This window comes from Ascidiella aspersa, chromosome 5 (genome assembly GCF_963924565.1).
Source record: "Ascidiella aspersa chromosome 5, kaAscAspe10.2, whole genome shotgun sequence".
Lineage (NCBI taxonomy): Eukaryota > Metazoa > Chordata > Ascidiacea > Phlebobranchia > Ascidiidae > Ascidiella > Ascidiella aspersa.
This window is the reverse complement of record NC_139451.1, coordinates 26756347-26772883: the sequence shown is the minus strand read 5'-3', so window position 1 is coordinate 26772883 and position 16537 is coordinate 26756347. Positions and strand designations below refer to the sequence as shown.

The 16537-nt window shown below is 37.3% G+C and overlaps 1 protein-coding gene and 1 non-coding gene across 2 annotated transcripts; one reads left to right on the top strand and one right to left on the bottom strand.

Annotated features, from left to right (window-relative positions):
• The first annotated feature begins 5429 nt into the window (after positions 1-5429).
• Positions 5430-15343, top strand: LOC146145684 (uncharacterized). Its single transcript, XM_083390650.1, has 9 exons — positions 5430-5631; positions 5951-6106; positions 7611-7726; positions 8268-8482; positions 9205-9329; positions 10879-11009; positions 11404-11583; positions 12492-12788; positions 14861-15343. Exons 1-9 carry the CDS (start codon positions 5430-5432, stop codon positions 15341-15343), a joined length of 1905 nt encoding a protein of 634 aa, XP_083246776.1.
• Positions 14685-14759, bottom strand: Trnat-ggu (transfer RNA threonine (anticodon GGU)). The gene has a single exon. It is a non-coding gene; the product is annotated as a tRNA-Thr (tRNA).
• Positions 15344-16537: the final 1194 nt, after the last annotated feature.

The window sequence follows — 16537 nt, the reverse complement described above, 5'->3', positions numbered from 1 at the left end:
CAAAGGTACAGGCCGCTACAATACCTGTCCTTGAATTATTGAACTCCGGATAGAGTCATTTCACTCAGTTCATATTGCCCGTTAAGTATATGACAAATCCCAATACACATGGTAACACGATGATTCAAACCGCTAGCTAGTATAAAAGCCATATAAAGAAGAATCAATCGCGAAACGCCGATAACGTTCGGGTCGGGTGTTGGTCACACCTTAGTGAACATATGTCACGTGTATTGTGACGTAAAGTTGAGCAACACAGTGGGGAAAGACAGGAAAATTTGTTCCTAACCCTACAATAACCGTGTACAGCTGGAAATAACATATATTTTGTAAAACTATAGAATGGCTTATATTGATGGATGCTTTCTAAACGTGTATTGTGGGTGGAAGAATTAAATGAAATATCTATGTTATTGAATTGCTGAATATCCGCCCTATTTTAGTTACTTGAATGGGTGTAAGTCGGTTTTATTCACATTTTACCACTACGATATTACAATGACTTAACTGCGTTAAAACGATTTGTAAGCATTAAGAAAAAGTAAAGTATACTAATTAATCTATTTCAAAATCATTTTACAGGCACATTTATTCAAATGGATGGACGCCGTAAAATCAAAATGAATTCTTACATTCAGCGCGAGATAAAGCTCCAATCACAAATAGAATCATCTTTACGTCGTACATGAATAGTGTTCCCAATCTGGCCACTCTGCTCCACAATCTGAACAATGAGAATATAGCATTACACAATGCACTCCAAAAAATGCATAGAGTTTAAAATAAGGTTATTGCTAAACGCTACCGTACGAGGATTGCTATAGGCTAACGTTTAAATTTTCAAACGTGCCAACAAAAAGTAACGTTTCACCCTAAAATCCTATATTTATATTTAAAGCACTATGTGCAACGGAATTACAATAGCTTTACCACAATTGCCTAGTTAGCTGCAACCAGGCGTGGACATCAAACCATGCCCCGTAAATATATTTTCAACATTTTAAACTATTTAAAACCTTGGACTGATTTCAAGCGTAAAACGTTTATGTGACTTGGGCTGCGTGATTTATATATCTATCGTGGATTTACAACTATTAGGCTAGTGTGCCGCCGAAATTGTTTATTTCTTTTAGTGTTCCGCTAATGAAAAAAAGGTGCGGAGCACTTCTCTATAGGTAAAGCAACAGACTGTATGCTTCTACGTATGATAGAATGGTACAATGGATAAAGGTAAAAACTACCAACTCGTTGTAAACATTTACGTGTAACTGTGCCTCACCTAAAAATAGGCGTAAATCCAAATGACACCGCCCTCCTATACCGAATAACAGTGTGTTATTTTTTCCCGTTATTACGGCGCCCAACCGCTGTGTAGGTTGAATCGTGTCAAGTTCAACCTCCATATTTACTCGGCAAATGGTACGACAAGTATACATTGTCGTTGCGGGCACTTTTCGCTCGTTCTCTATAGTTTTTTCGACATCTGTGAAAAGTAGACCACGACTTTGCAGCATTAAACTCTTGTTTAGCTATTTATTTCTTGTTCTTTAGTCAGTTGATTTCATCAAAATTTTAACATAGTCAACCTTTTAATTCTAACAAATAATTTTTTTTTTTAAAGTTTCTTTCTTGACAGTGCTTGTGTTTATTACCTTTGATTAATACTACCATGTGATCAAAATGACCTTAGGACTCTTTATACACAGCTTCTTTTGTACCTCAAAGGTGACTTGGTAAACGTTTCCATGTTAAATATCACGTGTTATTTTGATGAATTTAGGACAATTCTAAGTTTGTTAAAGGTTTTTCCAAATTACGGTATGCGTGCTTTGCTAAAAAAAAAACTGTTTTGTAATTCAGTGTTTCGTAAACTATTTAATACTCTACTTTTACATTATTTTAAATTATTAGCCGAACAGAGAGCCAAAGACAAGCCCACTTAAGACAAGCCCACGAAATAATGAAAGCCGTTTTAACAGGGACGATTCCAGGATTTTTGTTAGGAAAATTTGCATGTATGACGTTACACAGTTAAGTCATAAGGTGAGGCCTAAAACCTTAGGCCTAAAACGTATCATCATAAGAAGTCCGCTGTTTGACGATCGAACTCATGTGCAAATGTGCAACTAAAATCAAGTGTAAATATACTCAAGAAAGTGACAAAGTGTTAGTGCGATGTACAAGAATATGTTTATTTAGTTTCAACTAACAGAAGTTCTAATTTCAAAAAATAATTTGCCAAAACACAAAACGATTTGCAAATGGCTCGATGCTATGTAATTTACAAAGATAAATTTCGTAAAAAAGCTGTGAGAGCCCTTGACCAACAGCTGTGGCTGCACAGAACCAGGGCTGCGGAGTCGGACTCGGGACTCGGGACTCGACGGAGTCGGTTTGTTTTGCCGGAGTCGGACTCGGGACTCGAGTAAGACCGCGTAAAACTACCCGAGTCCCGAGTTCGACGTGCGCATGCGCCGTATCAAATTTTTTAACTGTTAAGGCGGCAAAATGTAAGTTGTAAAAGTGTAATAGCAAATGGTGAAATATTTTTAAACCATGTAATGCGGGTGGATCAATTATGACACCAATATGAGTGGATTGCAGAAAATCCACCTTAATTTAGTTGCGTAAATGGGTAAAATACATCGGCTGTAGAGTCGGAGCTGGACTCGGGAGTCGGACTCGGGACTAGGGAGTCGGACTCGGGTGTATTTTTTTGGCCGGAGTCGGACTCGGGAGTCGGACTCGGGTTTTTTTTTTTAACCGACTCCGCAGCCCTGCACAGAACCACGTAAAGATTTCGCGCGGTGCGCAAGAAAGGAAATACAGTTGATTCATTTTATTAAGCTTTCAGGTTGGAGAGGTGTTACTTACGATACTATGGACATATTGCAAAGACGTTATAGATAAACCCACGAATCATACTAGTGATTTAACGAGATTAAAACTTTTGCTTTAACGAGATTCTGGCTTAAAGAGTGTAATAGAAGGTTGGCGTCCACGCATCGCTTAGATATATGCTAACACAGAAAACGTGCTTGTAATAAATTTGACTTCTTCAAGCCGGACAAGTTTTTTCGTTTATCGAGTTTAAGTTAAAAAATTAGAACCGTTGTCCTCTTGAATTATAAGTATAAATGTACTTAAAACACGGAATAGAAAAAAAGGGAAACGAAGTAGACTTGTTAAGTCGGAAAAGCGTTTATAACAGAGTTAACCCATATAGTGCACTTGAACTAAAACGATTCCCTCAAAACGGACCAAAACATACTAGAAAGCCGAACAGAGTTAACGAGAAGCGCGAAATTTTTCTATTTACATAGCTTAAATAAAGAAAATATATTTCCTTGGGGATCTGGTCTCGAGACACCACCATTTCTCTCCTGGCGCCATTTATTGAAGCTTTAAACCTGATGATTGCGATATTTTTATTATGACTATATTTTTTACAAGCTAAAGCAATTTCATTTAACAAGTCATTATGACCCTATAAAAGACCAAAGTCCAATAGATTATGATTTAATCGAAATAGCCTAAATTGAATGATTTTTTTCAAGTTTATGATTTTTGATGATATAAGGACAATTTTAAATTTGTTGAAGGTTTTTCGAAATTACGTTGAGCGTGCCGCGGCAAACAGTTACTATTCAACAAGCTTTTTGTTTGTTAGTGGTTGTCAACTATTATTACTACACTTAGTTTCTGGGTATGTTTAAATGCAGATAGCCAAATATTTTTTTCAAAAGACAAAATCCACGAAATATTGGAAGCCATTCTTAGGGGGTCTAGTCTCGTGAGCTTTTTGTACCACCTAAGGCCCTCACAATAGGAACTTCAAAATTGTTGATTGATATGCTATGCATATATGTTTTAGGTAAACTGCAGCAATTAATCTAACAAGTCACGTGGCCCCTATAAAAGCCCAAAGTCGAACAGACTATGATTTGTTCGGTTACATGGGCCAAAAAAAACGGCAGTCTGTTGTAGGAATTAGACGTCCGTGACTAACGACTACCGTGCGCAAATATTGGCGCGGTGCGTCGAGTTATTGTTGTAAGTTGGCGCAAGCAAATCTACTGCAGGCGGAAGGCTAACTGCGCACAAAGGCGAGTAAACAGCGGCACAATCGAGAATTAATGCCCCGCCTTAGCCAGGCCTTTCACTGGATTCGAACAGAACGTGCTGTGACGTAACAATCCGTGTTGTTGTTTGAAGTTTGGCGTTGCAGGGTGTGTACGTGCTTTGGTCTACCGCACCGGCCCACCGCAATTAGCATTGCCAAAGGGAAGTCAATTATGTAAGAAAACTCGACGGGTCGTCGTCCTGCCCGTTGCTGCGAGCCATTACAAAGCACAAAACGCGTGAGGTTGTTCGTCAACTTTACGTTGATTAACATCAGCTTAGTCGACCACTTAAAAGAAGTGTGAATATTGCTGATCCGACAAATCGACTTTCTTCGATAACTGTACAGAAGAGTAGGCCTGTAAAACAAGTACAATGAATAGTTCCGCTTGTATTAGTTTTTTAGGTTAGCACGCAACCTTTGAACTGTACGCGCTGTTATTGTAACAATGATAATGTGGAAGGAAGTATCGTGCTTGTAAGGAATGTGTGGTTACAACTTACAGATAGGATTAGAACTTACTATCCCGACGTTTTGACGCAACTGAAGCAGATTGTCATTGTGTTCGGTGAGATTTGATATAAAGAATAACCACACTCATTAACTTCAACTCTGTATAAAGTAAATTGTCGTGTAGTGGAAGTTTAAAAGCACAACGGGACAGTTAATGTTTTGAGTCTTCGACGTTAGCAAACCCAGTACTTTTGCAGTTTGGTGGCATTGCTACCGTAACAAAACTAAGGTGGCGCAATGAAAATGCAAAATTGTAAAAAGGTAAACCAGTTTTAAATGCAGGCCTCAATTTTAGCGTAGGTCTCTAAATGCGACTAGAGCATAAACCAGGGGTTCTTAAACCGGGGTCTATGGATCCCTTGGGTGTCCGTGAACTAGTTTTACGGGGTCTATGAAAACCTAATTGAAATATTAGTGTATATTTAAGAAGTAATCTATTTTTCCTAGAAAACATTTTTTTCTTATTTTTTCAAGAAAAAACACCCATCGTGATCCACGCGAAGCAAAACAAATTACATGTCCGCGGTAAAAAAAGTTTAAGAACCCCTGGCTTAAACTCTAAACAGCAAGATTATTGAAATACACATTTCGTGAAAACAACTAGTTCTAAATGTAAATGCATATTGGCTTTGGGTACGAACAAATAATGTATCGAGACACGGCTCTGTCCTGTAGCTAAATTAACCTCATTTATCTTTTCTGTGGTAGGGAGGTACATTATTACATTTTGCGGTGTAGACCAACTGAACGCAGTAGATCCAAGAAATCAGTTCAATCGAATCTGACTCGTGCAATGTTTTGCGGAGTTTGCGAGACGCGATGCGAAGACCCGTCGATTCAGTTTTGCGCCCAGTGCGCCAAGCTCATGTGCGTCGAATGCACCAATCACCATCAGCACGTGTTCGGTCAAGGTCACGACGGACACGAGGTCAAGGACATGAACAGCGTCTTCCGTTACTTCGAAGAGCTTCAGAAGAACTCGAACCGGGAGAGCGGTAAGTAACCAATTGTTGTTACTAAAAGGGAATCAAAATTTTATCAAAAAGTATGGCTTTTTTATTGTTATTGAAATTACGTAGAAAACCCGTGTGTTGTGTTCCATGCAGAGGAACCAAGATGGTTTATTGACAAAATACACAGGGCTATACACATTATTCAGAGTTGAACGGCTAAACCAAGTAAAACAAACATGATTTTAAATTTGATGTTATTCTGACAGTGTTTATGCTATTTTATTCTTGTTAAAAAGCATAACTCCATCAGTCCCTTTTTATACCGCCAAGAATAGCAAAAATTAAACCAATTGTTTTATAGAATACGGCGATGTTATTTGCGAGTTGTGCAACGATGACTCGTGCAGAGATTGCGTCGAACGCTTAAAACAACGCAGAAGGGAAACAAAGGCCAAGAAGTTCACCCCGCAAATACAACAGGCCCTCGGCGGCTGCAAACGAATGCTGGTTTCTAAAGGTATGGCTAAGTGTTCGTAACGCGGTTTTACGGGATCCAACAATGAAATGGTTTGTGTTAAACCTAAGAAAAATATAGGTAAATGAAAAGATTCGGAGTACCGGTAACCTTAACATTTTTTTATATGAATGAAGCGCACATATATGTTTTCAACAACTGTGATTTAGCCTTTCTGAAGCTGCTTGTTGACCAACGATTACGGCATATACATGTCATTAGTACACCGAAAACCATTGCAGACTAATCGAATGTGTCGATCAATGATGCACTCGATCCTCTCTGAGTCTGTGTAGCTCAGTTGATTGAGTGGTCGGAGATCGTGGGTTCGAACCTCACTACAGGCTAGTTGTTTTTTCTAGCCTGCCTTGCTTGTATCATTGATCGACAAATTAGGTTGGTCTTTGCTTACTTTTGGTGTACTAGTGTGGTATATATATTATTTAGATTTAGTATATAGTTTTTTCAAATTACATCGGTTTTTATTTAGCTACGTCTTTATTTAAAATTTATTTTAAGGAAACGCGAATCTAAGGTTTCGCTGCTCAAGTTCTTTTAAAACTTTGGGAATCCCCGTTTAATAAAATTTCCAGATGATTTATGAAAAACAGTGACTCTCAAAAGAAACGCCTGATATATATTTGGACAACCCACTCAAATATTTACAGTAGGGAGCGACATCATTAGTCATTTAAGCAGTGCAAAGAATCACTTTTTAAATGCAATGGTTTACCAATCAGCGATAGATATGCGGTATTGCCAATTTATTTCGACTAATATCTTACAATAAATATTTTATTTGGCCAGGAAAGTTATCCAAGATAAAAAGAAACCCGTAGACGTTGTAAAAGCTGTTTATAGTTTCCCGAAAATGTTTTTTATATTTTTTGTCAAAAATTGTTGGCACCTTAAGCACGAAATGGCATCTTTAAATAATGAGGGGTCGCCAAATCCGGCCCGCAGAGTTTATTTTACCGGCTCGCGGCAAATATCCCTAATTAAAATAAAATATGGTTGAAATGTTTTTTAAAGTGATTTTAAACTAAATGCTAGTGAAATTTTGAATTTAAAAGCAAATGTTTAAAGCTCACTACAGTTTTGATGCATAGTCAATTTGCGTCAAGCCTTACAGTCATCCGTACCTATAATGATAAAGCTTGGTGTCCCTAATATACATCAATTGTCCCATAAATTTTTGAGTTAAAATTTTCTCAGCTGTATAGTTTTAGTTCGTGTAAAGTGAATCATATTAGGTTAAAATAGGTGAGACCCTTCTTAAAGCACGGTATGACAGCTTTGTCAGCAATGTTAAAGCAAACATTATTTTGTTTGCTGATGGTAACTACGGCAAACACGCATGAGAAAACTCGTTTCGTACCAGTTTTAACCTTTTTATGATGATTCCGGAATCTGTCGCTTTATCTTGTTGACATCATCGTTAAAGATACGGCCTCTGTTAAAACTTGTTTGCATTGTGCAAATGTCAAATAAAAATGTTTATGCGCAGAAAACGTACTGAGCAAGCTGCTGAATGACCTTCGTCAGCAAGAAAGTGACCTTCAGCAGGAAATGCAGCGGACTGACGAAAGGATTCACCAAGCGACGAACGAGATTATATTCCGAGTGAGTTACATGTCTAAATAAACTAGCACCTGCGACCATAATAAAACTGTGGTATAAAGAAATATCATTCGTTTTATATACAGCACTATTCAGTTTACTGTCTTTCCTGCAAAATTTATATAAAAAAGAATATTAGTATACCTATTCACTAAACCAATATCAGAATTTGATCAACACAGTTCAACGGACCATATCCATTAACGAAAAATCTTATTTATCTGTAGTACGAACTAATTGGTCTACATACTTATTGGATGTTTTATACCCTTTAAAAAAATTGAATTAGTTTTATTCACAAACAGAACTCTTCAGAGAATCTGTAATGTAGCTTGATAATGAATATTGACTGAAGATTATACACATTAATTTAACCGAAGAGGATACAAGCTCGTATCGAAACGCCCCAATAATCAAGATGATGTCAAACTACCGACCTTTTTGGCTTTGCAATTCATTATCTTTAGAGGATTTTGTTCATTTAAGCAATAAAAAAGCGATTTTAGTCTATAATGATACCCAATATGCAGCGTTGAAAATTCAGGTTGCTACAGCACTAAGAAAGCGGGAGGCACAGATAAAGAAAGACGTCAAGACCCCGTATTTCGATCGCCTACAGCGATGCAAAGGCATTTCCGAGAACGGAAGTGCGCTTCTACGGGTCGTACAACAGGCCCTGGGTGTCGTGGAGGAGCACTACGCTTCGGAAAAAATCCCGAGCAACAGAAAAATTTTCTCTCATCTCGGAATTTTAAACAAGTAAGTTTGCATAAACGGTTGCTCAAATACTTTACTTTTAAATATCGCGCGACCTGAGTATCTTTAAGAAGGCAAAAAACGAATTTTATATCATAAATTGGCAGTTTTGTTAAATAATTTGACTCAAAACATCGCATGATGTATTTGGAACAAAATTACCAGCCTATTGTTAATAGTACTACATGTAGAACTGTTGTAGATCATTTTTCTGTCGTTTTTAACGAAGATCATCTTCCGCTAGAAACATTAAGTAAGCCCACCATATCAATGCTGTCAAAAAAAGAAAGCTAGAACAAATAATGTGTTGTTCGGTTCTAAGTTATCCCCTGAATATTAGAGCTACAGTTTATTAGAAAAAATAAAGGTTTAATGCCCGGGGAATATTCTACAATGCGTAAACTTTAGGATAGTAAGAGTAGGATACATTCATCTGTTGCGTCATGTTATGTTACATGGGTGCAGGGATTACATTTTTTGGTATTAGTAGTAACAGCTGTAATTAGAAAAGCCTTGACAGTTGTACGACTTTTCTCTATGTTGAAAATGAATAAAGAGTTATTCGAAACGTTCAAAATGATACCTACTTGTGTATGGGCTTTGATATTCTTATTACGTCTTACTACAACCTTCAACCATTATGCTGCAAAGAAAAGCCTTGTTTTTTGTTTTGGCGTGATTATTGTTTGACGTGCATATGTTTGACCGAATAATGTGTGTTGCAGATTGGATGTATCTTTCTTGAAAGGGAAAAATCTCAAGCATGGAAAGCTGCAACCTTCGGAGTTTAGCAAACCGAGCGACAAAGACATTTCAATTGTTTGCGAAGAACTGTTGAAAACCCAAACCTGTAAGTGTATAGACCAGTGCATGGTTCCCAAACTTTTTGGGCACGCGGCATACTAAAAAAATCTTTAGTATTTCGCGGCACACTTTTAACAGAACCACAATATATTAATTTTACATTCGCCCTTAACATACGATAAACTATATGTAAATGTATCCAAATTAATAATTTGTAATGAATAGCACCCGATCCGTTAGAAATCAGTGCATTTCTAAGCAAAAAGGTCTACGACAATCAGGGCATCCAATGGCAGAAAAGTCTAGACTTTTAGACCTTGAGGTCCTGGCAATGCACTGATTTGGACCTTTAGGTAAACTCCCGGCGAAGATAAATTAAATATATTCATTAAAAGTTCAGAAAAGATAACAAAAAATATGAGATAGGATTAATAACACTTGACCCACCTAAACCCTAACGCTAACCCGAATCCTAACCCAAATAATGTGCGTTATTTTAATAATTCTTTAAATGCTGGGGAAAAAAGCCCAAACTCGGATGGTTTCTCGTCCATTGTATTTAAGATTATTACGTCACAAATTGAGGTATTGGGGCCTGAAGCGTTATAATTATTAAATTATCGCACATTATTTGGGTTAGGGCGCTGGTTAGCGTTTGGGTTTGGTTGGGTCAAGTATTGTTAAACTTAATCTTCTTATACACATTTGTTAATGCAAATTAGTGCATTGTCCAAGACCTCAAAGTCTAAAAGTCGGACTTTTTGATCCTTTGAATACACTGATTGTCGTAGACCTTTTTGCTTAGAACTGCACTGATTTCTGACGGATGGGGTGTGAATAGTGTGTATTTAAGTCTTAGATGCTTGCGTGTATGTCTATTGTTAATACAAATACTCTATTTTCCGAAATTTCAAAAAGTTTCGCGGCACACTTGACAATCTCTCGAGGCACACTAGTGTGCCGCGGCACACAGTTTGGGAATCACTGAAACGTAATAATTTTACTATACTTGTAAAAGCACTAGTGATAAACACAGGTTGTGTCTTTTGCGAAAAGAAACATTTTCTACACTGGTGGGGGCCTAAAGACCACGTCACCAAAATTATGCTTAATGACACTTTTACTATGTAAATACATAAATAGTAGTTGTTTGACCCTTTCAAGAAAATTTAGCGCTTTTTATGGCATGTTGCGCGAATTAAACAAATTAACTCTCTACAGGTGCAATGTTACTGCCAAATTAAACCATGAACTCCATTGTATTAAATAACGTGCGAAGCTCTCATGTGCCCACTAAGTATTGATTAAATTAATTAAAAAAATCGTATTTTGCGCCACGCGCGATCAACACTCAAATTTTGTTTGCAGCAATTTTTTTCAAACTAAACTCGTTTTTTATAATTGCTTGTTTTGTGATCCACTTTACGTCCAAACATTGTGACATCATATTTGAGATTTTTCATAGTCCACCCTTAACACAAACCTATACCCCCTTGGTTATGCACTTATATACATTACCCAGGGACTTGTAAATGTAAGGATCACAAGGCACAGGTTAATAAAAATAAAAACCAAAAAATATTGTTTGTTGCTAGGTGACCCTGCTTGTTTGAGAAACAGGCCTGATTACCTTCACAATGCTTTTCACATTGGCGATGCTGATGACGAAATGAGCTTTGGTGAAACCGACGAAGACTTTGGCGAATTCCACGTAATTGGAAAGCAGGTGATTTACTGTACAGCTGGGCGAACGTGTAATACTCATCATCGCAATAAATTAAACTCTGGACCACAATGGTTAGAGGTTGTAGTAATACGTAGTAAAATACCAAAGCCCATACAGAGGAGTGGGTGCCATTTTGAACGTTTCGAATATCTCTTTATTCATTTTTTAATTAAACTAGTTTTTTGTTCTAGGTTAATTTTAGTTAAACAGTTTGTTCGTATGGCCTTACCTTAAAGATAAAACCACCGAAACCTATTTATTGAATTATATAATTATTAAAATATTGATGATTTTTAATGTTATAAATGCATTTACCGTTGTTTCTGCCAACGCATTGCAAATTTCAACCTTCTTGCCATTTGTTGTATTTTTCAATATACGACTAATTTTTAAGGTAAATCGAATCCCAAAATCCTATTGGTCCCCGATCGCAACGAAAAAACATATCCACGTTGCGCCACCTGGCGGCAGAACAGCAAGAGACGAAACGCAAACTCAGAAAAACGTTCCTGGGGAAACTTTACACGGAAAAGACATCTCGAAGTTTATCGGAAATTCAACTGGAGAAACATTGGTAAAACTAAGCAAACATTTTTTTTGTGAAATTACAATGTCCATATCCCAAATCCACTGCCCAATGGGCTTTTCAATATCGAACTGAACTTTGAAAGACCGCCTCGCCTTTTGTAAACAATCACGACAATGACTTGAAATTGAAGGCAGTTAATCTTCAGACCGGTTGATTTATAAGGGAGCCGACAAAATAAATTTGTCTTAGAAACTGACTTTGATTTACTTTCTGTTTGGTTTTACGAAAAATTGCTGCGCATTAAGTTAATCTCGCACTGAAGATGCTTAATTTAAATCGCCGCTATTTTTAGAAATAAATGGCGACTTCAGCTCTCTGAGATTGTAATAATAATGAATATCACGATCAGGCATATTTCCGTAACGCATATCTGTATTTCTGTTTTGCAGCAAAAATAACCACACAAGCAAATCAAACATAAAAAATAGTAGAACAAGACTGTAAAAATATTGTAAACAAAAAATAAAACAAGCTTAATAACTGTGAAAGGTGTTTTTAAAGCTAAAAATAAGCAAATATACCTGAAACATTTCATACAATAGCATCAATGTTGAGCCTAAATGCTGGAGGTTGTACTTAGACGTTGAAGAAATATCAAAGACCATAGAATAGAAGGTAGCATTTTGTAAGCGTTTTTAATAATTACACTGGTCAACACAAAATTTCCGGTTTTGACTTTGAAAACCAATCTAGAGTAATGTGGTATCGCTGAATTTAAAAATTTAACCAACACGTCAGGATTTTAAGATTGGTCTAGAAAGAAAAGTTGAACTTTTTGGTCCAAAAATGTAAACACATTCTAGACTCTACTAGACAATAATCTATAATATTTATCCAATTCCAACATCTTGTTGGTATGCTTCACAGAAACAAACCCCATATTTAACTTGCAGATGGAGTTTTCCAATTCCTCCAGTCTTTCCGAGCGCACACAGCGTACTGACAGCAGTGTAACCAACGCTTCCAGTAGTGGATCAAGTCACAAATCACAGCGCATCGGCGCCCTCAAGTCTTTAAACCAAAGCAGGCTGCGAAAGAACCGCCAACAGCAGCAGCAGCAGCTTCAGCAGGATTCGAACTCGGTCCGTTCCAACTCTCACTCGGAGATTTACAGGAGCGTTCAACCACCGAAACCGCTGCCGCGAGACGGCGCCGAAGAGCTGCGTTCGCGAAGTACTGGAAACCTGATGGTATGTCTACTTTTATTGGAAAAATTACGCGAACTTTATAATTAGCGTTTGAGACATTGGAGTTTTGAGGTTTAAAAAATATTTGTTTTTTTTACAAATAAAGTCAACGGGAAAACTCCTACGACCTACTTTTGTTGGGAAAATAACGCAGACTTTAATATTGGCGTTTTGAGATTTAAAAAGATGTATATCTAATACATAATAAAGTGAACTATTTTGAATTACATTCATTCTTTTAGTTAAATTGAATAATAAAAAAAGACCACGCTCTTTCCCAATCGGAATACATTTTTTTTTCAGTTATAGTAAAACGAATTTCGCGTGCCCGAAATTTCGGTAAAAAATAATTCAATGTTTAATATTTCGAATCTCTGCGTGACTGTGTCGGCGGACGTTTCCTAATCCCCTAATGTCTACGTACGCTCCCATTTGTCACGCATGGTTGCGCGTCTGTTGGAGATGACGTACATAGGGACGCAGAGGATATGAAGTTATTGAAATTGCAACCCTCGAAAGGTTATTTTCGTGCTGTCGTCTTGCAATGTCACGTAGGACTGCTTACCTCTGAATTATAATCGGTTCCTGAAAAAAAAATGTTGTTTTAGGTTGGTAAAATAAGATTTAATTTATGACAATCAAACCACAGATTGCGTTGGTGTAACCAATCTGTATGAATAAAATATGACCCCTTTAATAAAAAAAATTAAGTATCACATCCAGGATAAAAAATTCATCGCAGGCAAATCGCAGTTGTGCATTCTTGTTATGCTTTTTTATTTTATAGTAAATACATTTTTTCAGACAAATTACCTCCAATCAAAATTCACTTACCGCTATTGAAAAATAGCATTCAAGTCCCCCGGGTTTTCTAAGTAGTCGCTTTTTAAAATAAAACACATAATCCCTGTATAATTAAGGTGGTGCAACAGACAAACTTTATATGAGTGATCTTCGGTTGAACTATTTGTAGACACTTAGCTTAAGGTACGGATGTTCCCTAATATCGGGTAGGGCCAAACAAAAAATTAGTTGGATTCCTTGTCCCACACTGAGATTGACTTCTTTAGTTTACTTTAAGTATCCACTTAAAGTCTTCCGTATTAAGTTAAGCTTTGAAAAAAAATCTTAACACTATATTCAAAATTAGTACACCGAAAAGCCATCGCAGACTCGCCGAATCTGTCGATCTAGTATGCAAGCAGAGCAAGCCAGAAAAACAACTGGCCTGCAGTGAGGTTCGAACTCACGACCTCCGGTCAAGCCGGGACAGTCGCTCTACCAACTGAGCTATGCAGGTTCAGAGAGGAGCGAGTCGAGAAACAACCATGCGCCAATACTTGCACATTTTGTTAGTACAAGCAACTTCACACTGGGGGATCATCAGTCCGTATCAATCAATGAAAGACACACACAAACATATGTGTTTAATAACATCTGTGATCCAACCCCTCGGAAGTTATATTCAAAATTATTTGTTATTTACCGGCTATCCTATTCCTAAAACCCTATCAAATAACTTAACTATCCGGCTAGCTATAAATTTAAGACTTGTTTGTTGGTATTTTAGCTCAGCGGATGATGTTTTACAGAAATACCGCCAAACCGATTAAAATACGAAAAAACAAGTTTCCAACAACAACAAAAACTTTTTATGAGTTTAGAATATAGGATTTTAGCAGATTTTCAAATCGTATCGAATCCCTGTAATTCAATGGAAGACACACACACACATGGGTAATCAACAACTTTGATATCAACTGTGATTTAGCACTTCTAAAGCTGCTTTTTGACAAACGATTACGGCCTACGTATCACACAGTAGTACACCGAAAGCCATCGTAGATTACCCGAAGCTGTCTAATAATGATGAAAGCAGGACAAACTAGAAAAACAATTAGCCTGTGGTGAGGTTCGAGCTCACGACCTACGGCCATACCGGAACCGTCGCTCTACCAACTGAGCTACACAGGCTTAGATAGGAGCGATTCGAAAAACAACCAAACGCCAAAGCGAGCTACGTTCTTTAATATATGTCTAATGTAGGTATATATATATATATATTGATATTTTAGAATAATGACCACTCTCCCTCAACTAAAAAACCTACTAATCCGGAGAGGAAAGTAAGAAACGCTGCCAAACATCCGAACTCTCATGGTCGATCTTCACCGACCAAGTTCGCTAATCCGTCCGAAGCTAAACAAACCGGCATACCTTACCCGAGCGCTCCTCCCTATCAAGAGCCCACCACGGATCAACATACCTCCTCCAGAGACCCTAAAGAGGACCTAAACCGTCCTCCGACCGTCAAGTGGCAGCACAACGGTAATCTTCCGAGTTTCGTGTACTTCTCGGATGTCCACCAGGAGTACGGAGGCTCTACGGGATCACGAAGACTCTCATACGTTCCTCGCGCCTTGCTGGAGGACTTCGACGACGGAGGATCCGGGAAGAAATCCTTCCCGATCCCGAGGCCCAGGAGAAGAGATGCAGATGTTGTCAGGACGACGAACGAGATGCTCCGAAGCCCGATGCTGAAATCGACTCCTTTGTGATTTTTGCTGCGTGAAGCTTTATTTTACGTGTTTTTTATATTGCAACACAATGCTTTTTTGCACAGCCTCACTGTGGAATACTTAAATATTCACTACTCATTAAACACCGTTTTACTCACTGAAGTCAATGACTTGACAATGACTGAAGTCAATGACTTTCCATAAATGCACTTAATTCACTATTTCCAGATGACTTGACTTAAGTTTTTTCAACAAATGACTTTGGTTTCAATGAAATGGTTTTTGTTGTTTTATAAAAGTTTTTTCATTAGGCAGATTATTTACATTTGTACAATAGGGTGTATCTTTATAGAATCGAAAACCATCGGCGGCAGGTTTTAGCCAATCGATCACTGCTCCGCTGACGCGTATATTAACAAGTAAAACTCATAGTTAAAAACATGAGTAAAAACAGGATCAGATCTGATCCTGTTTTTACATTTGTAGTGTCGTTACCCCTAAATAATCCACTTATACGTAAATTGCGAATCGTTTGGATCATACACTCTAATTAACAGACTGAAAATGACTTTTTGGCGAATTATATTTTTATTATTTTTTTTTATTATTTTTTTCTATATATTTTTCTATGTATTTCCTCTCTTTTAATTACCCTTTATTTCTGATAAATTGGCTGTCTTTTATTACTACAGAAAAGACAAATAATTTTTGCTTCGATTTAAAGTCTCAAGCGTCACTTACTTGCAATGACGAGGAGACGTGTTATACAAACATTTAGTGCGTCATAACTCTTATTAGAAATGAGTAACTTTCTGAAGGAATTGCCATTTGTAGTTTGGAGTAGACACATCACGCTGCGAAGCACAACACACACGATTATACACAGTTTCAAATTCACACCATTAAAAGAGACTCTGATAAGGCCAGAAAAATGTTTAATGAAGCCTTCTTAAGATATTTTATAGTAGCTGTGTGCCAATTATTTTACCACATTCTCGGTAGGGCCAAGACTTTAAGCTGTCTTTTTTAATTTTTTTAATAATATAACGTTTATCTGAGTCGTTATGTTCACCGTTTTTCACAAATATAACCGATGTGTGGCAAAGGCCTTTTTAAAAACACTCCTGTCGATCGTTTTTCAAATATAGTTTATCGCATTTTAACGACGCAAATCACGCACAGTTTTGCGTATTTATTTTAGAGTGGTTTATCATTTATTGTGTTTCACTGTGT

Excerpts from the sequence above, each read along its gene's own strand:
- LOC146145684 (XM_083390650.1), top strand. The coding sequence starts at position 5,430 with ATGTTTTGCGGAGTTTGCGAGACGCGATGCGAAGACCCGTCGATTCAG. Across the intron at positions 9,330-10,878 it reads ACTGTTGAAAACCCAAACCT|GTGACCCTGCTTGTTTGAGA; the intron begins GTAAGTGTATAG and ends GTTTGTTGCTAG. Across the intron at positions 11,010-11,403 it reads TCCACGTAATTGGAAAGCAG|GTAAATCGAATCCCAAAATC; the intron begins GTGATTTACTGT and ends CTAATTTTTAAG.